Genomic DNA, 12,166 nt, shown 5'->3' with positions numbered 1-12,166 from the left:
CGCACCTCCTCGCCAGTCCGGTGGGGAATGATGAGTCAAAGCTAAATGAGCCTTTATTTCTCTCTCATTCTCTCTCCCTGTCTCACATTGACATCATGGAGAAGAAGCATTTCACCCCGCTGAGTGTACCTTCCTGTCCACTTAACAGTAAAAGTCATCAATAATGACTCAGACCTCCACACTGGTGGTGTATTACATGTAATTTCTTTTTCTTCTTTTCTTTTCTTTTTTTTTTTTTTTGTGAAAGCTGGCTAGGCTGCTCCTTGATCTGCTCTGGACAGAGTGGTGAAGTCAGGAATATTTGGCTTTTAAGATGTGAGGTGTGCTATTTTGTTGCAGGAACCAAATCTCCAAGCAGGGAAGAGCAAACAAAAAATCTCTGATTAAGGCAAATTTTGTTGAACAAGATCCATTTGTTGCATTTCCGGATTGTGGCACTGATGATTACGGTCTAAAGTATAGTACTTGTTTCAAATTAAGGGCAGCGCAAACCTGGATCACAAACCAGCTTTTGAAATCTCAGATTTAAGATCAGGTTCGCTTGTGCGTTAGGGCGGTCTGAGGCCACTGGGTCATTCTGACCTTTAAGACCATGTGTCACCAGGTTTGCATTGATTTAACAACATATTTGCTTGGGAATCCTCACTAGTAAAGCACATGAGCTGACCTAATGAAGGCCTAAAAGCGGATCCTTATTACTTACTGCATGTTCAAATTAAGACTTACTTAGAAACCGTGAATGTGTTTAATGTCTACAAAACCTGATGCAGCCTTTTTTTACTCTCTAAGAACCCCCAGGCAGCTCTGGGTGAATGTTTGTAATCAGATGGTTTATTTTAGAAATGGCTAAACTTAGACTTATAATAATAAGTGAAAGGGTTAAATGTTGGAGTTAAAAGGTAGTATATGTGGAGCGAGGTAAAGTGTAAAGACGTGAAACTAAGATTTGGAATAACGCTATGATAGATTTTTGAGGGATGGGAAAGTGTGAAAGTTGGGGCTTGGTGTTGTAGGATATGACTGTGAATAGATGTTCACTTTTCACAAAGATAGAAGATGAAAATGCGTGTGTGTGTTGGGGGGGAGTCATCACATGACTCAGCAGTCAGTGTTTATACCGACAAAATCCAGGCACGACTGCAGGATCACACGCATTAACACGCACTCTGTTTTATTTTTTCATTTAATCAAGCTAGCAGGACTCCTCTTTACCAGGACTCCTTACTTCCAAATATGCCTCCCCAAGCCCCAGACCTCTGACCTACCAGCTAAGACTACCAATGAAAGAAGAAAGTTAAAGCAACGCCACTAATTTAACTTAATCCTGAATGTAACGCCATTTGAGTGCTCCCTGTGTGTGTGTGTGTGTGTGCGTGTGTGTGTGAGACAGCAGACCCTGAACAAAGAGTGCTTGCTGGCTGCTGGCTGACAGAGGGTTGGGTTTGCTCTCCAGGCTGCGATTTTTTGAGACACAAGACCAGAATCGGAAACAAGGCAGGAGCGGCAGGAGCAGCAGGCTCGGTAAGGAAATGTTTTGACGCTTTTTAAGGAAAGGCTTTCTAGATTTGCGCAATTTCACAGTGCGTCGTACCAGGAGAGAGAGAGAGAGAGCACGATTATGGACGAGGAGAGGAGTTAGATTTACTAATAATCAGTAAAGGGAGAGGAATTTTTAAAACCTAACACAGTCCCTTATCAAATAAGTTAATCAACTGACAGTCACTTAAGTTTTTCATATATTTGTTGCGCCTCCGTGCCTTAATCCCGTTAACAGAGCAGTAGCCTGCTTTTTCCCCTTCTTCCTTCTACTTTTTATTACTCTCAGTGGATGTCGACACGGAGGTTCATGGACAGTTGTCCGAGGTTTTTCAGTGAAGCGTCAGGAGGATCTCGGTGTTTGGTCACCGGTTATTTCAGAGCCGGTGATCCTCCCGGCGTCCTGACGTCAATTTATAAGGACCCACCAGCGGCAGAGCAGCGGGCAGGCAGACAGCAGGGTCTGAAGGGAAGAAAGACAGAGAGAAAGGAAGAGAGAGAGAGAAGCCGGACCATGCTGTTCTGATTCTTCGTTAATTGCAAAGCTTCCTGGTAGGATTTTGCTTTATTTCTTCTCACTGTTTTTTTTTTTTTCTCTCGGGATTATGAGTCAGAATAAAACTGCCGTTGGTCTGCACTGTGGCACAAATCAGGCTGAAATTATGAGGCTAAAATTTTTTTTTTTAAGGGGGGGGGCTCTACTGCAATAGCGAACGGTAGCTTTAGCAGCGGATAATCAGGGCGTCTTGGTGTTTTAGTGTTATCTGCAGAAACCAGGCTTTTCCCCTGCTGTCTGCGCTCCCGCGGTGTCCCGCTCGGAGGCACCGCAGTGCCTCGGTGGAGGGCTTCTGCCTGTCCAATTGGGCGCCTATGTCCAGCTGGTTAAACAAAGCAGAGGTGGAGGCAGATCATCAGTATCTGCAGAAGCCAGGGCGATTTTGTCCATGTAGCGCAAAATTATAAACATGCCCAAATCATCATCAAGCATCATCTATAACATGCCTAGCAGGCTGAGCTAATAGCCAGAAACCCTGTGATTAAGTTGATGAAGTAGATGAAGGGGGATTCCTCTGCAGTCCTGATTTTCCATCAATAAAAGCAGCATCCTTCTATTTCCAGTTATCATTAAATAGTGTTCACAGTAAACCCCTGATGGGCACAGTCCACTCTGCATCTTTGCCAAGTCATATATAGTCTCTTGCTTTTGGCAGTATCCATCTCAGAAGACTCTAAAGTAGCCTTGTATCTCACTAGTGACTGACAACAGCCTGAGCTGAAGAGGGGGGTCCCATTCCTGAGAGTGCCACCATGGGAAAGGACTACTACAAGACCTTGGGCATCCCCAAGGGCTCCAACGAGGAGGAAATCAAGAAGGCCTACCGGCGCATGGCGCTCCGCTTTCACCCCGACAAGAACAAGGATCCCAGCGCAGAGGAGAAGTTCAAGGAGATTGCAGAGGCCTATGAGGTGCTCAGCGACCCAAAGAAGAGGGTGGTCTACGATCAGCTGGGAGAGGAAGGTGAGGATGGGGCTTTCTGGATCATTTGAGTGCAAGAGGTCAGAGAGTGCAGGCTTTGTTAGTGAAGCCTTGTTAAGCAGGGGTTATGATAGATTAAGTTGTTATTGAAGTAGCTCAGGAACCAACTCATATCACAGCTTGGTGGGTTTCAGTCACTGAAGTAATAATGCTGTCTCTTCCATGTTTTCATGTTTATGTGCTGGCACATGTTTGGTTGTCTGTTGTTGTCTTCAGTGTCAACAGCACTTACCAGCTCTAATACCTTATAGTCTACCTCAGCTGCTCGTGGAGTGTGTATATAACTCTGTGTCTGTGTGTGTGTCTGTGCGTGTGCGTGTGCGTGCGTTAGCTGACAGACAGATGGCATAAGACCATTACGTGGTTCAGATATGAATAGCAGCGACTGCTGTAGTTTGCATTTGTGGGTGTTCTGTGCATGTGTCTCTGCTGAAAACGTGTGTATGTTATTGTGTGTTATTGTGTGAGTGTGTTGGATGGAGTGACCTGGTATTTCATGAGTTCCTCCAACAGCAGCGCTTTTGGAAGACCGGTGATGCTGTGGGATTTTTCCCACCCACGTGGGCACCACTCTTCTCTCTACTGTTACCCACACTTTGTCTTTAGGTCCTGCGTCTGGTATCTGAGTTCATATTAATGTGTGTTTTTTAGCTGGTGGGTGTTTTGAGTGTGTGCATGTGCATGTGAGGTCTCACGTTATTCTCTCTTTTTTCTCAGGCTTGAAAACAGGAGGCAGCAGCTCTTCGGGTGCTCCTGGCAGTTCATCGTATCACTACACTTTTCACGGAGATCCTCATGCCACCTTTGCCTCCTTCTTTGGTGGCTCCAACCCCTTTGATATGTTTTTCGGCTCCAACCGCAGTCACAGCCGCTCCAACGGCTTCTCCTTCCACAACGACCACAGCAACGAGACGGAGCAGGACACGGAAATGGATGAGGATGATCCCTTCGCTCATTTCGGGAGACAGTTTGGCTTTGCAGGGGGGATGAACAATGGCTTCCCAGGGGAGGGCCGCAGGAGGAGGGGTGTGCCATCAGAGCGCCTGGGGACCAACCGAAAGCAGCAGGATCCTCCAGTCGTCCACGAGCTGAAGGTCTCGCTGGAAGAGATCTTCCACGGCTGCACCAAGCGTATGAAGATCACACGCCGCAGGTTGAACCCAGATGGACGGAGCATGAGGACCGAGGACAAGATCCTCAACATTGTCATCAAGAAGGGCTGGAAAGAGGGGACCAAGATTACTTTCCCAAAGGAGGGGGACGAGACCCCTGAGAACATTCCCGCCGACATAGCCTTTGTGCTTAAAGACAAAGGGCACACCCACTTCAAAAGAGATGGTTCCAACATAATCTATAACTGCAAGATCAGCCTAAAAGAGGTGCGCCTGTCTCTATCTCTCTCTCTTCTGTCTTGTCTTCTGATTTCCCCTCTATCATCAGTTGACCTTTCTTTGTTGCTGTTCCAAATGTAGTTGGTAGATAATGCTGCTGAGCTTATGAGTTTCATTCCCAGTGGAGCGGCCCAGGTTCATATTTAATGCAGATGTGCAAAGTTTGGACTAAAAATACAAATTATTCATGTCACTCAACCAAGAGAGGTGTCTGTAACGTCAACAGTACTGGGTGGGTGGTCATATCAAACATACCGAGGAAGGAGTGTGTATGCGTCAGTCAGGGTCGCTGCCACTGCGCTGCGAGAGAAGTAGCAGGAATGTGGTGTCTTTGTGTGACTGGCACAGCGCCATTATCCCCACCTGTTCTGCACACTGTATGAAAACATATGCATCAATACATAAACAGGCACACCAACACAAAGCCGCACACAAGCGAGTGTGCACTCTCTCCATTTTAGAGCTTATTTGCTAACACACTCCATTAAAGATGGATTGTAGTGTGACATTGATGGCAGTCCAGACTGTTATTACTGTGACTGGCAGGACATTTAATTAGAGGGCAGCGAGTCCAGCACCAGCTCTGCTCTGTCTGTAAATTAGACAAACTTTAATGTTTTTAATAGCGCTGCCACTCACTGGCCTGTTCTCCACGTGATCTGCTTAATGGCAGGTGTTCTCAAATAGCTGGAAATGTCAGGGGAGTTGTTTCTACTCAACTCAGGCCAGTATCGATGAGCTTTCCTCTAAAAGCAGCACCGACTCTTGCGGATCACCATGGAATTAATGCACTGGAAAATAACTGCATCTGTACACAGAAAGACAATGAAGCTTAGTTGACGAGAGCACATTAGTTTGTCGAGTCACATTAAGCAGGGGATGGTACTTGATCAAACCAGCACAGTGATTAGGTTTGCACTGCAGAACTCCCACAGCTAAAACCCTCTGCACCTACAGCAGCCAGATAAGAGACTTAATTCTGACGCAGCTAAAGTTGAGATGTGGAAGCGAAGGGGAACTGTGGCTGGGATGTGTGTGTTGGGGGGTGTATCTGGGGAATATTAGGGAAGTGGGTCAGATGATTTAGTATCCAAAGCAAATAAGAGCTCATATTCCACGGCTCTCCTGAAGATGTGATGCTAAATACTGCAGTAAAATCACAGCACCAGATGCATGTTGCATGCTGGAAAATCTACCACACATAATGTGGCAAATGCTATGCAGTGCTTCAGTAGATAATACAGCCTCACTAATCAGATCAAAACCAAAAAACAAGAGGTGTGACACAAAGACATGCTGATATTTGGAAACACTTTTCTTAAGCGGGTATCTTTATTTAGTCATATTTTGACTGCTCTATGATTCTCCAGATATTTGGCTGCTCAGTTTAGCTTTCTGCCCGAAGCATGGCCTGATGAGCGGCTCAGTTTAATGCCTCCAAGTTTGTTTGGCCATGCTATAAACTCCTGGGAGACATTAGTAGAGGTAACATTCAGCCCTGCAGTCTCTTCACTGTGAGAATCAGAAGCAATTTGAGAGTTTACTTCAAATCTGACACACTGGTTTCCCTGAAACCAGTCTATATTAGGATCTATAGGGAGGCTCTATATGGCAATAACAAAGTCTCTGAGGTGTCTAGCTCCTGTCACTGCTGTGCTCAGTTCAGCAGCAAAATCCACATCCAGGACAACTGTACCTCTTGGCTCTTAAGGCTAAGTGGACATCTTTTTACAGCTTCACTTCTGCTATCTGGCAAATAACTGCTGAATCTATGGGAGCAAGGCAGCATTTGCATTTTGCACCATCTGTTGTGTGTAGCATTAGCAACCAGCATTCAGAATTCAGGACAGGCTCAATGACAGGCAGCCCACAGTGTTGTAAGGACACTTTGGATTGCGAGCACTCCTTAACCTGGTTCAGCTGGCTAGCTGTAACAAAACTGTTTGGTTTTAACAGTGAAACTTAACATTAGCATATGGCCCTCAGTAATTAATACATGTCTGGAATACAAGTTCTTTCAAATATAGCAAAAAGTGACTGTGCGTGTGTGTGTGTGTGTGTCTGTCTGTGTGTGCATGTGCACGCGTGCATTTGTTTGTGTCAGTTTCTAAAGCCTTGTTGTCTAAGCTGAGTCTTATGCAATCCGTGGGCCCTCGGATCAGCTGGCAGTGTGTGTTGAGCGTCATGGCAACCTGTCTGTGTGTGAGACATGTGTTAGTCAATGGAGCTGTCCATAACTGGAGGATGAGCCACTGCTCTCCATTGCACTCAAAGAAATCACCCTTTAATGTATTTTGTGGGTAAAAGGATGATGCTGATGTCATGGCCGGAAAACTTGGTATGTTCTATGAAGCAGCTGGTCACCAGTCCACATATAGACCCCAGGTTCTTTTTTTAAAAAAAACAGACACAACAAGATAATCTTCCAATTAATACAATAGTGGATAAGTGCATGTATTGGGTCATAGAGGTATCACTGCAGGCAAAATCACAATTACATCAGAGGGAGATCAAATTCTTGCTCTTCTAAATATCACAAAGGTTGCCCTGAATATCTGACTACTCTAGGGATTTGAGTGCCCAGAACAAACAGGTTCTGAACTAAAGTTAAATAGGATACAATTTTGGGTGCCTGGGTAGCTCAGTGGTGGTGCAGGCGGCGCGGGTTTTTGAGTCCTGGCCTGTTGCCAGTTTGCCCGCGTGTCTTCCCCTGTATCTTCCCCCCATTTCCTGTCTCCCTCCACTATCAATGAAAGCCGCTGTGGCCAAAAATGCAAAAAAAAAAATAAAAAAAATAGGATACAATTTTCCATTACATCTTTTAAAATCACTAGATTCTAATTCTTGGCATTCTACACTCTTAATTACTGTTAGTAGGTTGATCTATCATACAGTTAGATCAGCACTTTGATCCTAAAATAGCTACTAATCACTGGATTGCCCTGATATTTCTAAGTTGTAAATTAAACTGTATTACAACAACTTTAGTGATTCCTTGATTTTTTTTTTCTTGTAGATCCATAAGCTATTCCTGGAAGATGGCAACAACAATTTTCATGATTTCTTAGATGATATAACTTAAGTGATCCCCCCTTTGCCTGTACTAAATATACATTCACCTGACACTTTATTAGGTACATTTTGCTAGTACTCGATTGGACCCTCTTTTGCTTTGCCTTAATTCTTTGTGGCATAGATTTCAAATGGTGCTGGAAACATTCTTCAGAGATTCTGGCCCATATTGAGGTGATGGCATCACGCAGTTGCTGCAAATTTGTCAGCTGCACATCCATGATGTGAATATCTGGTTCCATCACATCCCAAATCTATTGGATTGAGATCTGATGACTGTGGAGGTCATTTGAGTGCAGTGAACTCATTGTAGGGTTCAAGAAATCAGTTTGCATCTGATGCATTCGTCAGAGTGTGTATGTGAATGAGAAGAGAAGAGAAATGCTTGTGTGAATAAGACATGCTGTATAAAGTGCTTTGAGTGTTCATGTAGAGTAGAAAACCATTATATAAGAAACCGTCCATTTATCATTTAACAATTGGTTATTTGATTTACTGTTGCCTTCCTATCAGTTCTTTTTGGGGGCCATTCTCTGTAAACCCTAGAAAATCCCAGTAGATCAGCAGTTTCTGAAATATTCCAACCAGCCTGTCTGGGATCAACAGCCATCACATGTTCAAAGTCACTTACTTACATCACCTTTCTTCTTCATTCTGATCCTCAGTTTAAACCTCAACAGGTCCTCTTGACGATGTCTACATGTCTAAATACATTGAATTGCTGCCATGTGACTGGCTGATTAGATATTTGCTTCAATGATGGGTTGACCAGGTGTGCTTAATAAAATGGCTGGTGTATTTCATCAGGCTAGCTGATGGTTTGTTAGGATGGTGACATTATGATTTAACTCAAAGCATTTCCTATAGAGTCCAGCTGTTTGCTCTAAGATCTCAAATGACAATGAAAACTGTCACCAGCACTGACAAAGCAGTGGTAGTCACAGCATATTTTTACTACCCTTTTAAGCTTTTTGGGGGGGTTAATTTTAGGGCTAAGGAAGCCTGTAACAGATATGTAACAAACAGCATCAGCCAACCCTTTAACAGCTGTGCTATCTCATAATCATTCTTTGAAATACTCTATTTTGATTTCCATTTCTATATCTTCCTTTGTCTCAGAGTAGTTTTATGAATCTCCAAATTAAGGTTTTGTTTTTCTGGCTTTCTTACTCTTAACCTAACTTAACCTAAACCCTTTAGCTCATTATGCTGCGGTCATTCACACTGGCTTTTTCTCTTTCTTTTCCACACCTTTTATAGTATTTTATTTACTGGTTTATTATTTGTAGTGATTTATTTTCCAAGTGTTATATAAAGAAAGGAAGTCCATTCACACAGTTGTGGATTTAAATAGTTCTTTCCATTTAGTGCAAATCTGGGGAATGACGCTCACTGGAAAGCCTGTGAAGTCGTGATAACTGGAAAGTCTCTGTGTTTAGTTTAGCGCTCTCTACACTGACTGGATGCATCACACACTGTGATAAGGAGGTGAGGCGTTTGTGTGTGTGTGTGTGCGTGTGTGTGTGTGTGTGTGTGTGTGTGTGTGTGTGTGTGTGTGTGTGTGTGTGTGTGTGTGTGTGTGTGTGTGTGTGTGTGTGTGTGTGTGTGCGCGCACGCATGTATGTGAGGATCTGACAGGCCCTCCAACTATTTACGAGCTCAGCCGATTCCTGCCTCACTTCATTAGTCCCAGCTATGAGACTGTTGCTAAAATTAGTCCCCTGTGCAATGTGGGGCCCTGCAATGCTGACACACTTACACAGACTCCCTAACACACACACACACACACACACACACACACACACACACACACAATCACGCACACACACACACACACACGCACACACACACACACACACACAAAGACTAGAAAACTTTCCCACTGCCAAGTCATGTTTTCCTAAATGTTCCTGTTCCAAATACTGCTCTTTCGACCCCCACAGTGCTGTCAGTACAATCTCTTTTCTTCACACACTTTAACCCACATACCACACAGAAAGTACAACAAAGATTGCCTCCCGATAGCGTACTGGGGAAAGATATGAAGACTGAAGACTTTATGGAAACATTACATCACTGAGATATTCACAGATTTGGGCATTTCATTCCTATTAAAGATATTAACTCTTTCCATCTCCTCTCTTCTCCAGGCATTGTGTGGCTGCACAGTTAGTATTCCCACGCTGGAAAACCGTGTCATTTCACTACCTTGCCACGACATCATCAAGCCAGGGACGGTGAAACGACTCAGAGGGGAAGGCCTGCCTTTCCCAAAGAACCCCTCGCAGCGTGGTGACCTCATCGTGGAGTTTTCGGTCCGTTTTCCCGACAGGATTCCCCCTCAGTCCAGAGAAATTATCAGACAACACCTTCCCCAGTCCTAGGAAGACACATCTCTAACTCTTCTCTTCGCCCACCACACACTCCAGGCTAACCCCCCCCACCCCAAAAAAAAATACCATTAACGCTCCTTTATCTACTCCTTCCTTGTTTGTAGTTACCCTTCTTTTGTCTTGTGTGAATGAACACAGCTTTAAACATATGCTGTGGTTTTGTAGGGACTTTACATAAGGAAGAATGGCGGTATGAGGATGTAATTTACGCATATTTATTTTGTCTTTCAGCCCAAGCACACACACATAAGCACCCAGAGCAGTGGAGCGGTGCTGAGGATGGGCTCAGCACGATTGCAGTTTTTAAGGGAACCTCTTTTCGTAACTGTTTTTTACAGATTTATCAGTGGTTTTATATGCCGTCCGACTATCTGATCCTCGTCTTTTTGTGATAGGATGAAGCGTGAAATATTTTTTAAAAAAGAAACAGGATTTTCTTTTCTGAACCAGTTAAAATAGGATTGTTTATTTTTACTTTGAGTGTACCAGCAGCTTCAGTGTGTTTAGTGGGTTTTAGCATAACTCTTCCTTTAACACATCCTTTTTTTTTCATGCTTTTAGTCTAATAAAGAATTGTGTTTGAAAATCTGTAGCCCCCCCCCCCCCCCAAAAAAAATAGGTTGACATGTGCAGTGCCACAGCACACTTAAAAGTCCTGCATTACTCCAGTATTATTAGCATATTTCAGCTGCATTGGAAAATCTGGGAATGACAATCATGTAACTGTAACAGCAGTGTAAGTTTAGATATCTGCACATAATATCGGTGCTTTCCCTTCTGAGCTGTGAACTGAATAGCCTGGCTCAATATGGTGCCTTAGCCCAGTGTCATACCACATATGTGAACACACATACAGGTCACACTATAATATATATACAAATAGCCATGTATACAACACATGATGCCCTATGCTGTGCTAGGCATTACCACCAGGACCTGGTAATTTTATAAAAAAAATAACAATAAGCAAGCTATGTAAAGTAATTCACCTTACTGTACTGTATGTAAGAATGATCATTTTTAGGAAGTAATTTGATACAAGACAGATGATTTTTTTTTTTTGCCAATTCATCTTTGTAAAGTGCCATACAAGTGAAGGTTGGATTTCCCAGAGGGATGCAAGCATGACGTTAGACAGAAGTAAAAAGTCGAGATTCCTGTGGGAAACCCAGCTTTGTTGTGTATATTCTTTGCTTTCTCTTGTGGCATTTGAAGGCCATGTCTCGGTGCTACTGTGAGCAATGCCAAAAAGTAGACTGCATTGTTGTCTACTTTTTGGTTTAGTCCTCAGTTTCTGATGTGATAAATGCCTCTGTTCTCTGTAACATCTGTACATCAAACTTTACATACTGTACGTAGTGAAAATAGAAAAAAAATGTTTTGAGGAAACAGGTTTGATATGGTGCAGCAGCTGCTCTCTGTCTCAGCTGCAGGGGACTCCCTTGAGCTCTTCCTCATTGTAATTGAAAGCAATGATGAGATGTATGTGTGGGTTACGCTGGCAGTGCTAGAAGTCGTATAAATGATGTGTACAGGGAAAATGTTTGAATGCTTTGTATCTGATAAATGCACTTTTATGTTGTAAAAGGACAAAACTATGAGGTGATTTTTGTTTTTTGGGAGAGACTTGAATGACTTGTGTGATGGTCCTGTGGCAACAACCAGGCTTAACAAGTGCTGCTGCTGCTCAAAGACTCACTTACACTGCTTATTGTGCATATGCCAATATGTATGAACTTTTCAAAATGAAAACAAATAAACCAAATGTGTGAAGTTAGCACTTTGCTTCATTTTCATTTAAGACCCCTTGACAATAATAATGTGTTTATATAACATTGAATTCAATTGTATTTATAGTTTAAGTGTAAACTATTAGCTTTAGCTTTTAGCCTATCAATAGCCTCCTTCATTGACATCCACATCACTTTGGCCCTCTGTGAAATTTACAGGAGCCATCCAGATTTATTCCTCTATGGTTCTGTTTAAATAAACGTTTGAAGACCAAATTATCTAACATTTATTTAGAGAAGAGATAGAAGTGTGTACACAAATCTCTCTATCAAAATTTATTTTTTTTCATCTTTCCTGTTGATTTACCTTCTCAGACATAGGCAATTTTGGATAGATTACTGATATGATCATGTATTCAGGATCATCAATAACCAGAATTTTCTTAAATAAGAATGAAACCAAAACAAGTTTCAAAATTCTGATTTTAATGTGCACATAAAAACTGA

At 42.9% G+C, this 12,166-nt stretch overlaps 1 protein-coding gene across 2 annotated transcripts; it reads left to right on the top strand.

Annotated features, from left to right (window-relative positions):
* Positions 1 to 1,384: 1,384 nt before the first annotated feature.
* dnajb5 (DnaJ heat shock protein family (Hsp40) member B5) lies at positions 1,385 to 11,631 on the top strand. 2 transcript variants are annotated; one of them, XM_030737485.1, is made up of 5 exons: positions 1,441 to 1,521; positions 1,826 to 2,088; positions 2,791 to 3,055; positions 3,791 to 4,452; positions 9,687 to 11,631. In XM_030737485.1, exons 3-5 carry the CDS (start codon positions 2,845 to 2,847, stop codon positions 9,918 to 9,920), a joined length of 1,107 nt encoding a protein of 368 aa, XP_030593345.1. In that variant the 5' UTR covers positions 1,441 to 1,521; positions 1,826 to 2,088; positions 2,791 to 2,844; the 3' UTR covers positions 9,921 to 11,631. The 2 variants fall into 2 exon arrangements, with proteins under 2 accessions (XP_030593346.1, XP_030593345.1); XM_030737486.1 differs by lacking the exon at positions 1,826 to 2,088 and having other exon boundaries at positions 1,385 to 1,521.
* Positions 11,632 to 12,166: the final 535 nt, after the last annotated feature.

Source organism: Archocentrus centrarchus, chromosome 9 (assembly GCF_007364275.1).
Source record: "Archocentrus centrarchus isolate MPI-CPG fArcCen1 chromosome 9, fArcCen1, whole genome shotgun sequence".
Taxonomy (NCBI): domain Eukaryota; kingdom Metazoa; phylum Chordata; class Actinopteri; order Cichliformes; family Cichlidae; genus Archocentrus; species Archocentrus centrarchus.
Note: the sequence above shows the minus strand (reverse complement) of the source record. Positions and strands in the feature narration are given on the sequence as shown.

Bases quoted from the DNA above. Each gene is read 5' to 3' on its own strand.
- dnajb5 (XM_030737486.1), top strand. From the start codon at position 2,845: ATGGGAAAGGACTACTACAAGACCTTGGGCATCCCCAAGGGCTCCAAC. The intron at 3,056-3,790 runs GTGAGGATGGGG...CTTTTTTCTCAG, and splicing joins CGATCAGCTGGGAGAGGAAG to GCTTGAAAACAGGAGGCAGC. The intron at 4,453-9,686 runs GTGCGCCTGTCT...TCTCTTCTCCAG, and splicing joins GCAAGATCAGCCTAAAAGAG to GCATTGTGTGGCTGCACAGT.